General features: G+C 52.6%; 1 protein-coding gene across 1 annotated transcript in view; it reads right to left on the reverse strand.

The window, feature by feature from the left end:
• Positions 1–1045: 1045 nt before the first annotated feature.
• TRIM62 (tripartite motif containing 62) overlaps positions 1046–14662 on the reverse strand; it is a 32029-nt gene continuing 18412 nt past the window's right edge. Inside the window, exons 4-6 of the mRNA XM_060003509.1 lie at positions 13477–13733; positions 12529–12644; positions 1046–3609 (exon numbers count right to left, since the gene is read on the reverse strand). Coding sequence (XP_059859492.1) covers positions 3059–3609; positions 12529–12644; positions 13477–13733 — 924 coding nt within the window. The 3' untranslated portion in view covers positions 1046–3058. The remainder of the gene's footprint in view (positions 3610–12528; positions 12645–13476; positions 13734–14662) is intronic.

Raw genomic sequence — 14662 nt, forward strand, 5'->3', positions numbered from 1 at the left:
GAACTGCAAACAAATCATGACTGGGGTTGTTCCCTCTCTCCCCTTCCCCGCCTCCTTGTATAGGTGAAGGTCCACCTCAGAGAGCATCCAGTATAACCTCCCTCATTCTGCAGGTGAGGAGACTGTGGAAAGGACCCTCACGGTACAAAATGAATCAGCACAGAACAAAGACTAGGCCCAGGAGTCCTGTTTCCAAGGCTGCTGCAGTGCACAACTGCAGGGGGTCCCAGTGGCCTTTCTACTTACAGTGTGAACAGCCTTTGTGTCCACATACAGGGCCCTGTCTCCTGGCCAGGCTGCTTCCCCATGAGTCAGAGGTGGGATGGACCTCCTTCAACACAGCAGACCTGGGGACCTTCCTGGCCTAGGTGGTCCCACACCCCTCACAAGGCACAAGGAAGAAGATAGACTGCTTAGGGGCAGAGCCAGCCCAGAGGTTCAGAAAACCCACACAGTTCCAGGCACTGATTCTGGGTGGCAGCTGGTGTGAGGGGCAGGTCCTCCCTAAATGCACTGCACTTTGCAGCTTCTCCTCCAGAGGACAGAGCCGCTGAGCAAAAATTATGTGAGATTGGTGTGATTATCCCCATCTTCCATGTAAGAAAACTGAGGTCCAGAGAGGTTAAGTCATTTCTCTAAAGGCATCCGGTGACGGAGCCTGGATTTAAGCCTAGGTCTGCGGGGTTCCAGTGACTAGGCTCTTGCCACTGTCTCATAATCTCCCCTCTGTCTGCTCCCAAGGCTACCACCACGCCCTCCTCCAGGCAAAGACTGACAGTCTTCCCTGGCTGGTAAGTTCTGACGTGAGTGCCTTGGGCTCACTCAGTTCTAAACTCACTTACCAGGTGTGCGACATGGGACTGTAGGCAAGTCATGTCCTCTCTATGAACCTCATTTTTCCCCCTCTGTAAAATGGGCATAATACTATCTACCTGGTAGGGTTGCTTTGTGGTTTAGCCATGCTGATGTATGTATGTTGCCTGCGCCAGGATAGATGGGCCTCTGTGTGTGTCAAAATGAATGGAACTGACCGCTCACAGCCTGTAACTTTAATTTAATATAAATTCATCATAACTCACAAAATGGGCAACATTTAAAATAAAAATACTGCTGGGGGTGGCCCAGATTCTGGTAGCTGAATGGTTGGGGTGAGACTGAGGATTCCTCCCACCCAAGGGAGGCCCCAGTGGGCAGCAGTTGTGAGGTGGGAGCACCCCCAAGTTCAGCTAGTCTGGCTCCTTTGAGATGGGGGTGGTCAGAGACGCCAAGTTCAGAATCTAGGCCCCAGGACTAGAAAGAAAAGCTAAGGCCTGGGAGACATTTCAGCTTGGTCCTGCAGGCCCGCTCCTGGGGCTCCTGTCCTGGACAAGGACAAAGCCACGGAGCAGGACAACTAGAGGCTCTGCTGCTTCAAAGCCAAGGCCTAGAGGTGGATTCCAATGGCGAAAACTGAAGGTGGGCTTGTTCAACAACCATTCTAACTTTCTCCTATTGTGCCTTTTTGTACGGATGAGGCTGGAAAGAAGAAAAGTACATTTCCCAGACTCCCTTGCAGCCCAGGTTCTGGATCTGACTTAAGTTTCCCCACACAGAATCCCTCGTAGACATTTGTTTTTTGTTTTTTTGCAGTACGCGGGCCTCTCACTGTTGTGGCCTCTCCCGTTGCGGAGCACAGGCTCCGGACGCGCAGGCTCAGCGGCCATGGCTCACAGGCCCAGCCGCTCCGCGGCACGTGGGATCTTCCCGGACCGGGGCACGAACCCGCATCCCCTGCATCGGCAGGCGGACTCTCAACCACTGCGCCACCAGGAAAGCCCCCCCTCGTAGACATTTGGATCTGGAAATTGAATTGAATGGGGGGAGGCGGCCCTCAGGACATCCACTGACTGGCGCGGACAGTAGCAGAGTCAGCGCAGTTCTGCAGCCAGCGGCTTCTTCATGCAGGGGCTTCCTGCAGATGCGAGCAGTGTTCCTGGTCTCAACAGACATGATGAATTTGGCGGCTGGGAGCTGTTCCTGGAAATTCAGCAGAGTCTGCTCCTCCAGCCCTTCCAATGATTTTACAAAGCCACTAGGGACCTGGTAATAAATCCTTGTCTAAAGCTAAAGCAGCTCTTGTTTTCTGCAACAGGATCCCAACTGAGACACATGCCAAGATTGATGAGGGGGGCCCAGCTGACACCCACCCCAGTGCTCAGGGCCTGACTAAAACACTGCTCCCCACAGCCTCGCTACACCCTAGCCTGGTCACAGAGGCCTGGCTGGACCCTTGTTTGGAGCTGCTGGGGACCTCCACCATCCAGTGATGCTTGTCCTACGTCCGGGTGTGCCATTATCTGGCCTTAAGACCTGTGGGCAGGAAGGTGGTGGCACAGTGACCGTAACATGTGGGCTTAACTACTGACAGTCTTCCCTGGCTGGTAAGTTCTGACGTGAGTGCCTTGGGCTCACACGGCCTGTGCCTGTGGCTTCCACAGGCCACAACATCATTTCTACCCACAGATAAGTGGGAAAATCATGAAGCTCTTGGTACAGGGATGGAAGGAGAAGGTGGTTCTCAGGCAACCCTGGGACTAGCTACCGCCTGTGTCCACTGTGGGCTGGGATTGAGGTTAAAAAGGCCCATCACTAGCTTGATCAGGGGCAAGTCTTAGGCCTGGAAGCATAAGAGGGTTCTGTGTCTCTTTCAGGCAGACAACTGCTGGCAACCACTGACACATCCTGAGCTTAGCGCATGTGGGCAGGAGGGAGACAGAGGGACGCAGTCCCCTGCCCCTGAGAGGAGGGGCATGAGGGTTGGGCAGGGGCTGCCCTGAGGAGAAGCCACGTCACACCCTTGGACCAAAGCTGCATCCCCAGTAAGGTCAGAGCTACAGACATCAATGCTGGAAGAGCTTCGGAATCGTGGAGCACAACCTCCATTTTACAGGGAAATGAGGGTAAACAACAGGCCTGAGATATCAGGTTGGCCCGGCTGGGCTGGAGTCCCGGCCTCCGCTCTCCGGGGCAAGGCTCTCGCTGGTGGCCATGCTCAGGCCTGCGGTCTCCCTCCGCGGCACTAGATGCGGACCGTGTTGATCCGCAGCGGCTGCACGTTCTTGCCATTGGCGTGGCTCTGCCCGGGGCTGAAGTAGGAGCAGAGCTTGCCGGGGAACTTCTCGCGGAAGGTGTACAGCCAGGACATGTCATCGGCGTTATAGAAGATGAGCAGGCCTTGGTCGTAGTCCAGGAAGACGCCCACCTTGTCGAGCTTGTCGCGGACATTGAGCCGCGTCCAGGGCTCGGTGCAGGCGCTGTACTGGTTGCCGTCGTGCATGACGATGCAGTAGAAGCCACGGCTGGGCTGGATCTGGATGCTGCCCTTACGGCTCGCGGCTTCGTGCGCCAGCCCGATCACCCACTGGGTCTTCTCCGCCACCACCACCTCCCAGTAGTGGACGCCGCCACTGAAGGCCTCAGAGCCCAGCACCGACACCTCCACATCGAAGCGCTTCGGTGAGTCCTGCAGCGGCTGTGGGTGCAGGTTGCCGTAGGCCACGATGGTGCAGTCGTCGGACAGGATGAGGCGCTGGTGGGCGGTGCCCGGGTCCAGGGTCAGGGCAGCTGGCACTGCCAGGGATGGAGGAGGAAGAGAAGATGAGTGGAGAGAAGGTGGTGGACCCACTCTATGGTTCCTCCCTGAGGACAGGTTCTGGTTGGCCCCCAGGAGGCTGTGTGATGCTGAATCTGAATACAAGCCTGCCCTCCCCGGGCCTCAGCTTCCTCCTCTGTAACATGGAAGGGTGACAGCTAAGGTCCTTTCAGATTTTAACCTGGCTGCAGGGGACAGGAGCTATGGCTGCTTGCTCACTGATGGTGTCCTGGGGCAAGGCACACAGGGGGCACTCCACAAAATTTGTTGAATAAATCTGAATGCGGTCCAGAATTGGGTAACTTCAGAGCTGGGAGGGAGCTTAAAGATTATTCAGGGGTTGGATAATCACCCTATGGGGTGCTTTGGAAATTTGTTGGGGTGTTTGGGTCGTCTCAGTAGGTGGGATCCAGGGATGCTAAATGCCCTGTATGAAATGCACAGGGCGGTCCCATGCCCCCACCGATGAGTTTCAGATGCTCCACCAGATATTCGTGTGGATGAAAACTCTTCACAATGACCTGAAGCTACAGCTTAACTCCATTTTACATATAAACATGAAATAATTTTTGTACAGTTTTAATATACACTGAACGTTTTGAAATGCAATTACCATATAAACTGGGGGAAGACTGAATTTGTTTTGTCTGGAACGTCACTGAGAATTGTTCACTTTTTTGGAAAATACATCTCTAAGAAGAACACTGTTGACCAATAAAACCTACCTATTTAAGACTGCCTTTGAGGCAGAATGATATTTTAGCTATGGTGTGAGCACCTGACTCGTTCACTATGTTTTCTAGGGTGGTTGTGAGTGAGCATCTACATGTTGACATATACAATGTTTTATTATACATAATTTCCTTCTTTTTTTCCTTTATATCATAGAGTATATACACACATATACATATATATGTATATGTGTATATATACTTGAAATTGTGAAAAGGTCATACTATCTTTGAGACATTACAAATTATTTGTTATGAAAAGTAGATGATGGGTCTGAAAAAGTTGAAAACCACTGATTCTAGGCCAACTCTCCCATTTGACAGATGGGGAAACTGAGACCCAGAGAGGAGATGTGACTAGTCTCAGGTCACCAGGCAAACACTGGCAGAGCCAGGTCTAATCAAGACCATGGGCAATCCAGCCCCAGCCCTCTCTTCCTGCCTACCTCTCACTCAACACCCGCCACCCCACTCAGGCCCAAAGCCTTCGCCCAGACTGTTCCCTCCACCGCCTCATCTCTGCTTGTTGTAATCACACCCCATGAGGCTCAGTTCCAGGGCCCATCCTCAGGGAAGCCTTCCTGGTTGCCCAGCAGGTATGCTCACTCCTTACTCTGAAATTCCTTAACTTTGTTTGTGCCCCTCTCCTGATACGTGGGGTAGTCTTCTGTGCCCATTTCTTACCCCCATGTACACCAGGAGGGCAAGGACTGTGTACTCTCCTACCAGGCCCTCCCTGGTGGGCCCAGTGCCCAGCACACGGCCTGGCATGCGGAATGTTTCCAGAAAGGCTCACCAACCCCGCTTGTGTTGGTCTTTGGGCAGGCAGCACAGGCTGGGGCACCCGGTTCTGGGCCGGCCACACTGGCTTAGCAGGTCTGGCTCTCAAAGTCTCATGAACTCTTTCAAGGACTCTGTTTACTCTTGCCTCCCTGAGGGAGCTGATGCTCAGCCGGAAGGAGGAACCTAGAATTGGCTCTCATGAGCCTGGATGAGCATTTCCAGGGCAGAGTAAGGCAGAGGGGAGAAAAGGAGAAGGAATCCTGTCACTAGTTCCTTGGAGCAAAGAAAGGACTCCTCCAGCCGGCTCTCTGGTGCTTTCCTTATCTGGCGGAGCGGAGGCATGACTATACGTGGCAGGAGCATCATCAGCTCCTACTGGAGCCACCTCTGCTGGCTGCATATACACAGAGAAGTAAAATGCCTCGATGACGGCAATCATCTCTAACAGGGGGTGACAGCCCGTCCCTGAACTGTGCTCCTGTTCACAGTCCACTGACAAAACTGGCCATTGACTTGCAGCAAGCTCATTCCATGAGCTCTGTCAGGAGTAAATTTAGTCTTGAGTTTTACACTCTTCTTTCCTGTTCTTAGAAGTCAGAGGGCTGTATGGAAACAATTAGCCCTGTGACTAGAGGGGTCAATGCAAACACAATTTTCTATCCAGGGACATAGAAGAGGGGAGCCATGAGAAGGAGTTCATACACTGAGTCAGCGTATGAACGTTTCGCCCTGTCATCTGGTCACAGCGCAGCCTGTCGGACCAGAAGGCTCCTGCCATGTGGAATGTGGGTGTTCCCACAGTGGGATCCAGAGGTAGGAGGTGGAAGGGATGTAGGAAGTATGTGTGAGGGGGAGCTCGGGAGAGAAGAATCATCTAAACAGACACACATGGGGCCACTCCTACTGGCTGTGGAATGTGGGTCATACTCAGGTGTCTATGGCAGAGGGGCAAGAGGGACAGAGCGGGCACATTGCCAAGGTGTGGGCAGCTGTGGTTGAGTGCCTTATGTCTCAGGTGCCCAGGATGATTTGAGGAGACCAGCGACAGGCAGAAACCGAGGTTAGAAGGACCAGTGGGGAGACTAGCACGCAGGCAGGAGGGCTCAGCCCCATACTCTTAAGCCTAACTAGGGCAACGTGGGCCCTTCCAGTGCCACTGATGAGTGGGGAGGACACCCTAGGAGGCAGGCAAGTGGGCTTTCAGTGGTTCTGAGATTGGGCCTGTAGGACGGAGGAAATCCTCACTGCACTGAGGGCTAACTCCTTGGCATGGACCCACAGGCTTGAAGCCCGAGGGACTTACCGGAGATAGGACCTGCCACTCATTGGGTGTGCTTAGGGGCGGGGTCTGCCGTTCATTGGTCAGTTCTGGCAATAGAGGCAGGGCTGGGGGGGCGGGACCTGATCTACAGGGGGCAGGGCCCAACAGCCCATAGGGTGAGGCTAGGGGCAGGGCCTGGCATTCTTCTGAGGCAAAGGGTGTGGCCTGATGCTTAGGAGGCTTTTACACCCCAAAGGGTGGGCTGAGGTCCACCTCCTCATAAACAGAGTTCCTGTCTTCGGGCCTCTCTCAAGTCCTCCCAGGGGCTAGGGCTGACAGGCGTTAACAGCCTTTAGGCCAGAGAGGTACCCAGCTGGGGACATGGCAATACCTTTTCCCCCTCTGAGAAGTCAGTCCCTGTGCGGGGACTGGCAATCCCTCCACCCATCCTTTATTCTCAGGAGAGGTGACAGACTCGTCAGACAGACGCAAAACAAATCCCGTCCCCTGGGGTTCACAATTTTACAGGTCAGAGCTCTTTTCTAGGTCCTGGGACACTTTTATAAAAACAGAAAGCAGGCACTGAGGCAGTCCATCTGGTCTCCAGGTGTGTTCTCCATCCATTTAAGCCTCTCTGAGACCTCCAGGTCAAAAGGCAAGGAGCGTGGACTGCGGGGGGCCCAGGAACTGTCTCCTGGCCACCATCAGCCACATACCGCAGTGGCCCCAGCGGCAGAGAAACCCCAAAGTCCAGCACCATCACCTGGCAGCGAGTGGCTTGTGCCTCTTTGTTCTCGAGGACAATCAGCTCTTTCCTCTGGCCAGGACTTTAAGAAGTCTGGCCCCTCAGTCCTCCTGCCTTCTCAGGCCCTCAGCTGCACAGTACGGGCATTCGAAAAACATTTTCACACCTTGTAGCTCATGGGACCAGTACAGCAGCTCCAGGAGCACAAATTACTATACCCATTTTTCAGAAGACGAAACTGAGGCTCCAGGGAGATTTCTCTGAGTTAAGTGGCTTGCTCAAGTTGCCACTTTGGGTGGAAGCAGAGCTGGAACTTGAGCTAATATCTTTCACACCATGTCCTTTCCTTTATGTGGCCCTAGAAAGCCTGTTCAGCAAGACTGAGGAACCATCTGATGATTCATGATAATCATAAGAAACAGGTATCAAGCATTTACTAAGTTCCAGGATTATTATCACAAATAAATAATCTTATTTAATTCTCCTACCTACCCTGGGAGACAAATCACACCTTCCGCATCCCTGTTTTACAGATGAGGAAACAGGCTCAGAGAAGGCAGACGTCTGCCCTGCGTCACACAGCTAGGCAGTGAACATGCTGGAACCCAAAATGATTGGATTCAGATAAGCAGGAGGAGGAGAGAGCAGCCCAGGAGAGGGAGGTGGCCGGAGCAAAGGAAGTAGTGTCTGGTGTCCTCTGGACAATGGCCACCTGGCCTGGGTGGGGAGGAAGTTTGTGCCTGGGAGCTGGGGCAATCAGGCCAGGCAGTTGGAGGAGAGTTTCCAATGTCAGCTGAGAGGTGGGGCAGGGGTGTGGGTAGTGGTGGAGAGTGGAGGTTCCAGATCACGGGAGTGACAGGTGCTCTATGGAGTTCTCAGGTGACCCAATAGGAAGGCTGAACTGGAAGAGGGACAGGCAGGAAGCTGCTAGAATCCAGGGCTAGGTCCCTGGGGGCACCTGCCCCTCCCAACTGGACAAAAAGAACCTTGGTTTTGGTAGAGGAACCAGAGTGACTTCACAGGTCCTACAGACAAAGGAAGGGGCCCAGCTAACCAGGTCACTGTTCTCTGAACCCCCAGGGGCCGCTGTCCTTGGCAGGATGTTCAGGGCACACCCTACTGCTCCCTCAGCCCCTCTCCTACAGGCAGCTTTCCCTGGGGCAGAGGTTCTTAACTGGGGCTGATTTGCCCCATAGGGGACATTGGGCAATGTCTGGAGACGAATTTGGTTGTCACAGCTGGAGGGGGTGTGTGCGGCATCTAGTTGGGTAGAGACCAGGGATGCTGTTAAACGTCCTACCATGCACGGGACAGCCCCCAAGACAAGGAATTATCCAGCCCCAAATGTCAATAGTGCTGAGGCTGAGAAACCCTGCCCTGGGGCAATCAGCAAATTCCCACATCCATTTGTTCACTTGTGAGGGAGTCAAGGAGGGAACACCAGCACCCTTATAATACAGAGGAGGAAACTGAGGTTCAGAGGGAGGAAGTGACTTGTCCAAGGATGTGCAGCAAGTTCCTTCATTCAACAAATAATTACTGAGCACATACTTAATGCCAGGCCCTATTCTATTGGGTTGGCCCAAAAGTTCATTCAGATTTTTCCATATGTAAAGGACAAACCTGAACGAACTTTTTGGCCAACCCAATAGTAACAGAACTGAGAGCAGTACTCGTTCATTTCTTTATTCATTCATCCACAAACATTTACTGTGCTGGCTGCTGGGGATGCATAGTGATGAACCAGACTCAGCCCCTGAGCCCTCAGAGCTCACCGTCTAGTAAGAGAGACAGCCATGCAGACATTAACAAAACAGTGAGACCAGGAAAGCCCAGGGCTACCTGGAGAAATCCAGGAAGGCTTCCCAGAGAAGGTGTTTATAAACTAAGATGTGAAGGAGAGTAGCAGTTAGTCATCAAAGATTAAGGTTTGTGTCGAGTGTTCTTGGCAAAGGGAAGAGCATGTGCAAAAGTGTGGAGGAGAGGGAATATGGCTCATGTAAAACCTGAAGATGGTTCAGTGTGGCTGACTGTGATACAGAGGGGAGAATGAGAGAATGGCTGGGCCCAGATCTCATAGGGCCTTGACTGTCAGGCTGAGGTGCCTGGGTTGCCTCTCTGAGCTGTGGCAGCTGAGATAAATAGAGCTCCTGAGACCATCTGCCTGAGGGGCTTCCCTGGGTCAGGGGAGGGGACAGGACCCTTGGAGGGGCTTCTTGCCTCCTTCAGTTATGCTGCTTCACCCATGTGTGGCCCTCACCCTCACCTGCTGGGTCCCAGTGTGCAGGTCTCTCCAAGGCTGGGAGCACACAGAGACCCACAACCCCAGGAGGAGAGCCAAGAGCCCCACCCAGTCGGCTGGAAAGTGGGCCCTTCGCCCAACTACTGCCCCCTTTGTCAATGAGGGCACAGATTTAAGGGTTCTAGGAGATGTCCCTTCACTTTTGTGCAATTGGTCATGATGCATCCATCCAATGAGGTCTTCAGTCACCGGGAGGGGAGCCCCACCCCTGTTCAGCATTCACACCCTCAGTGATTGTCCTCAGTCCTTCTCCATCTGTACCTGAAGGCCAGTCGTGAACATCCTGGGATCATTCATGCCCCTGCCCTCCCCACCGCCTTTGCCTACACAGTTCCCAATGCCGGGGATTGTCCGAGGCACCTCCAGGCCCCACCCTTTCCTGAGTGGGAAAGCCCTCAGTTTTCAGCGCTCAGTTCAAACATCATCTACTCAGTGTTCCCCTGGCTCCTCCCTCGCCCCATCCAGAGCCTCCTGTTGTCCCTCTGGGCTCCCATGACCCCATGTAAGTCCCTTATCATGGTCCTGGTCCCACCGGACTATCAGGGTCTGTTGTCCCATCTGTCTCCCCTGATTCTGAAAGTGCCTCGAAGGACTTTCAGTGTTTGTAGATCAAAAGAATGAATCCAGATAGGTGGAAAGAGCACTGATTGCTGTGTGATCTTGGGAAATCAGTGAGCCTCTCTGAGCCTCAGTCTCCCCAGCAGTCTTCCTGGGTTGGTAGTATGAGGCCAGAGAATGCCTGGTTAGTTTAGTAGGTAAGGGCACAGGCTCTGGCATCCGACGTGTCTGGGTTTAAATCCTGGCTATACCATTTACAGGTTGTGACTACGACAAGTTCCTAACAGCTCTGTGTCTCAGTTTCCTCATCGAAAAAATGATAATAACAGTGTCTACCTCTTAGGGAGAAGTCTCCTCTATATCCTTGTCTCACCTCTAAAGGACATTGCGCCTGACTCAGGAACACAGAAGGTTCCCTGCTGCCAATAGGTTCCACTCTGATGCCCTTGTGGGTTGTGTGATTTCGGGAAGGTGTTGACCTCCCAGTCCCAGGGTCTACTAACTCTACTAGAAACCCATTTCAGACTTTCTCCTCTCTCGGCAGATTTCCCATGACCTCCTCTAGCCCATCCTCATCTCAGCGGATGACCTTGCTTCCTGCCTTACTGGGAGAGGTGAAGAAAATTCCCGGGAGCCCCCACCACTGCCCGCTCTGCTTCGGGGCCCATTCATTCTACCTTCTCCTGGCTCCCAGCAAAGGCAGAGGCAGGTCCCACTCGTGGCGGTCACCCCGGCACCTCTCCCTCCTTTACCCTCAATTCTGCCTTCTGCTACTGGATCTTTTCCATGCCCCCCACGCCTCCCATATATGCTGCCATTTCTTCTACCTTAAACAAATAGCCACGGTCACATTCTCTCTCCTTCCCTTAAATAAAACTCATTGAAAGCACTGTCTCCACTTCCTCTCTCATTTTCTCTTGGACGGTCTCCAGTCAGGCTTTTGCCTCTATTGCTCCACCAAAGCAGCTCTTGTCAAGGTCACCAAGACCCGGAGAACAGTCAGTTCTGATCCTCCCACACTTGGGGTCGCAGCTTTGCCACCACTATCCACTCTCTCCTCCTCGAAACACTTTCTCCACTTGGCTTCCAGGACAGACGCAGGTCTTCCTCCTATTCTCTGGCTGTTCCTTCTCGGTCTCCTTGGCTGGGTCCCCCTCCTGTCCTTGACTTCTAGGAGCGGCCCAGGGCTCCATGTGTTAGAGTGGCCCTCTCTCTTTTCTCTCTACCCCCACTTCCCAGGTGACCTCATCCCGGCTCATTCAATACCGTCCAAAGGTAGACAACGCCAGCCCTGACCCTCCTCCCGTACTGCAGACGTGTCATTCCCACTACCTTCTCCATGTGTGCACTGAGACTTCTAACTGGCATCGCGAACCTCACATGATTACAACTCCATCTTCCCAGTCACCTCAGCCAAAATCGTTGTAGTCTTCCTTGTCATTGTTTTTCTCACACCCGAGATCCAATCCGTTAGCAAATCCAGTTGGCTCTCTGTTCAAAATAGATCCTAAATCCGATCACTTCTCACCACCTCCACTGCCACCACCCTGCTCCAGGCCACCATCGTCTCTCACTTGCATTGTTGCAGTGGTCTCCTAACCTCTACCCTTTACCCCCTGCAGTCTATTCTCAAGCCACCCTGAGGGATACTTTAAAAACTTAAGCCGGCTTATGTCACTTCACTGCCCCAAACCTTCCAATGGCTCCCATCTCACTCAGCATAAAATTTAAAGTTTTCATATGGGCCTCCAGGCTCTCATGGTCTGGCTACTGCTACTGACCTGACCTCCTCACCTCCACCCTCCCTCTCACTCATTCCACTCCAGCCACGTGAGTCTCCTTACTGTCCCTTGGACATGCCAGGCTTGCTCCTGCCTCAGGGCCTTTGCATTTCCTATTCCCACTGCCAGGAACACTCTTTCCTCAGATACCTACACGGCTCATTCTTCTCTTTCCTCCCTCAGGTCTTTACTCTACTGCTTCCTTCTCAGGGAGGTCTTCTAACTGGATCCCCTACTAAACGTTCAATCCTACCTCAACATCCCTTAGCCCCTTTCCTTATCTTTTATCATTATCTAAAAAACTATGTATTTTACTTATTTCATTTTGTTTTCTTTCTCTCTCACACCGTAGGATGTAAGTAAGATGCACGAGGGTAGGGATTTTTGCCTGTTTTGCTCACTGCTATATCTCCAGTACCTAGAATAGTGCCTGGTGTGAGGTAGGTGCTTGATATATCCTGTACCCATAGAGTGAATGAGTGAACCAGCCAGGGCCTCAGTCTCTTCATCTAGAGAATGGGTACACTAGTAGAACCTACCTCCTCTTCTGCTGGTGCCCAGCACAGGCCCTGGAACACAATAGGTGCTCAGCAAGGCACTCTTCTCATCCCTCTGCCCTGCCCCCATGTCATGTGTAGAGCAAGGGGTGGGCTGGGCCGGGCCCCATCTAGCTCCAATCCATGATAATCCTTGCCTCTTCCTGAGCCCTACTGGAGAGTGGCAGGAAGGGCCTTACCTGGGTGGATGTCCTGGAACAGGGACTTCCAGATGGTGTACTGCAGGGGGCCTGTGTACTTGGAGGTTGGGAAGTCTTCGTAGGTCAGATTGGTCTCATGGATTTTCCCTTTGAGCCTGGAAGGAGAGCAAGAGAGCAGGCCACATTGGGGGCTGGATTCCTGTCCCAGCACCTCAGGGAAGCTGGCATAGGGCGAGGTCATGTGTGGGAAGTCTGCTGGACCCAAGCGCCGACTCAAGTGCCTGCTTGTGCCACTTCCTAATTCTCTAGCTATTGCCCTCAGTTTCCTCATCTTTAAAATGGGTACTATGATAACACCTGCTTCCTAGGCTTGTGAGGATTACATGGCGTAATGTACGTAAAATGCTTAGCACGGTACTTGGCTCAAGGTCAACACTGAATACATGATGTTAGCTATCAGTATTGGTCATTAATGAACCAGTAATTAAGTGTTATTATTATTAAAGGCAGCTATGGAACTAGAGAGACCTGGGCTTGAATCCTGGCTCCCCCACATACTAGACGAAGGGTCTTGGCCAATTGCTGTAGCTTCTTTGTGTCTCAGTTTCTACATGTGTGAAATGGAGATGGCAGTGGTAACTACCCCCAAGGGGCTATTAGGATTATAATAATTTACATATTATTATTTATTATATATAGTATCAATGTTATTATAAATAATAGATAATGTAAAACACATATTTGTAATATAATATAAAGCACAGAAAACAATATCCTATATGATTATAAGTATTATATATAAAATAATATGAACACATAAAGCTTTTGCCCTAGGCTCTGGCACATAGCAGATGTCCTGCGTATTTGATGGAGATTTGAATGAATGAATTCTCTGCTAACCACCCCATCTGCCTCCAATCCCAGCATCCCACAAGGGCCAGGGAGGGGATACCCCCTGGAGAAGACCCACAGCAGGGGGGTACTTACCGCTCAGACAGCGAGGCCACCCCGGCCAGGAAGGTGTGCCGGTCAGTTTCAGCCAGCCGCTCCTGCAGGATCTGGGCCCCCTCCTGCACCTTGCGCAGCTGCTGGCTGTAGCGCTGGACTTTCTGCTCAATGTCAGTCAGTGTGCGGGCCGTGTCTGCCTCTAGCTCCTCCAGCATGGCCTTCTGCCGTTCCCGCAGCAGCCGGTGCAGCCGCTCAAAGACCTCCCCAATGGTGGTCCGCAGGCTTTTGGTGGAAGACTGTGGAGACAGTCATCAGGGGTCAGTCAGGGAGAGTGGATGGGGTGATCCCTGGGTGAGAGGAGGAAGCCGAGCGTCTTGGCACGCACAGAGGAGAGGGCGGGAAAGGCATGTCGGTGAGGGGATGGCACGTGCAAAAGCACGGTGGCAGGAGAGAACTGGCATAGCAGGGACAGCAGATGATTGTTCTCCGTTAGGAAACTAATGAAATGGTCCAGGTGAGACAATGAGGCTTGAACTAGGGGAGCAGCAGATGGACACGGCTTGAAAGACATTTGTAGGAGAGCCTCTTTGACCCTGGTGACCAACTGGCTGGCTGTAGGGGTACAGGAGAGACAGGTGTAAGGATGATGTCCAGATTTCTGGCTTGGCGTGGGAGGGATGGGGAAGCTGGCAGGAGACGTGGGGGGCAGGGAGAGGATGCTGAGTTCAGTCTGGAAGACGGTGAAAATTTATTTATTTATTTATGTGGCTGCGCCACATGGCTTGTGGGATCTTAGTTCCCCAACCAGGGATCGAACTTGGGCCCACGGCAGTGAGAGCACAGAGTCCTAACCACCGGACTGCCAGGCAATTCTCTTAAATTTTTATTTTTAAAAAAATCACTCATGGGGCCCAAGCAAAGACGACAAGATCACAGATGTTAAAGAGCTTTATAAATGGCAATGGGCTGGGCAAAGCTTGGTGGTCACTCGCCCTGTCCCACCACCCCGAGACCCTCTGGGAACAAGAGCTGGGGGGTTAAAGCCATCGTCACAGGAGACAAGCATGGACTTTCGTGTTTCTCTCTGCCCCCAAGGACACTGCCAGGCCCAGGAAGGGTTGAGTGGTAAAGGGCACAGCTTCGGTGCCCAATGGCTCTGGGTCTCCAGCTGTGGCAACCTTAGTTGCCTGATATCTCTGAACCTTGGTTTTCTTATCTGGGTAAA

Source organism: Delphinus delphis, chromosome 1, assembly GCF_949987515.2.
Source record: "Delphinus delphis chromosome 1, mDelDel1.2, whole genome shotgun sequence".
Lineage (NCBI taxonomy): Eukaryota > Metazoa > Chordata > Mammalia > Artiodactyla > Delphinidae > Delphinus > Delphinus delphis.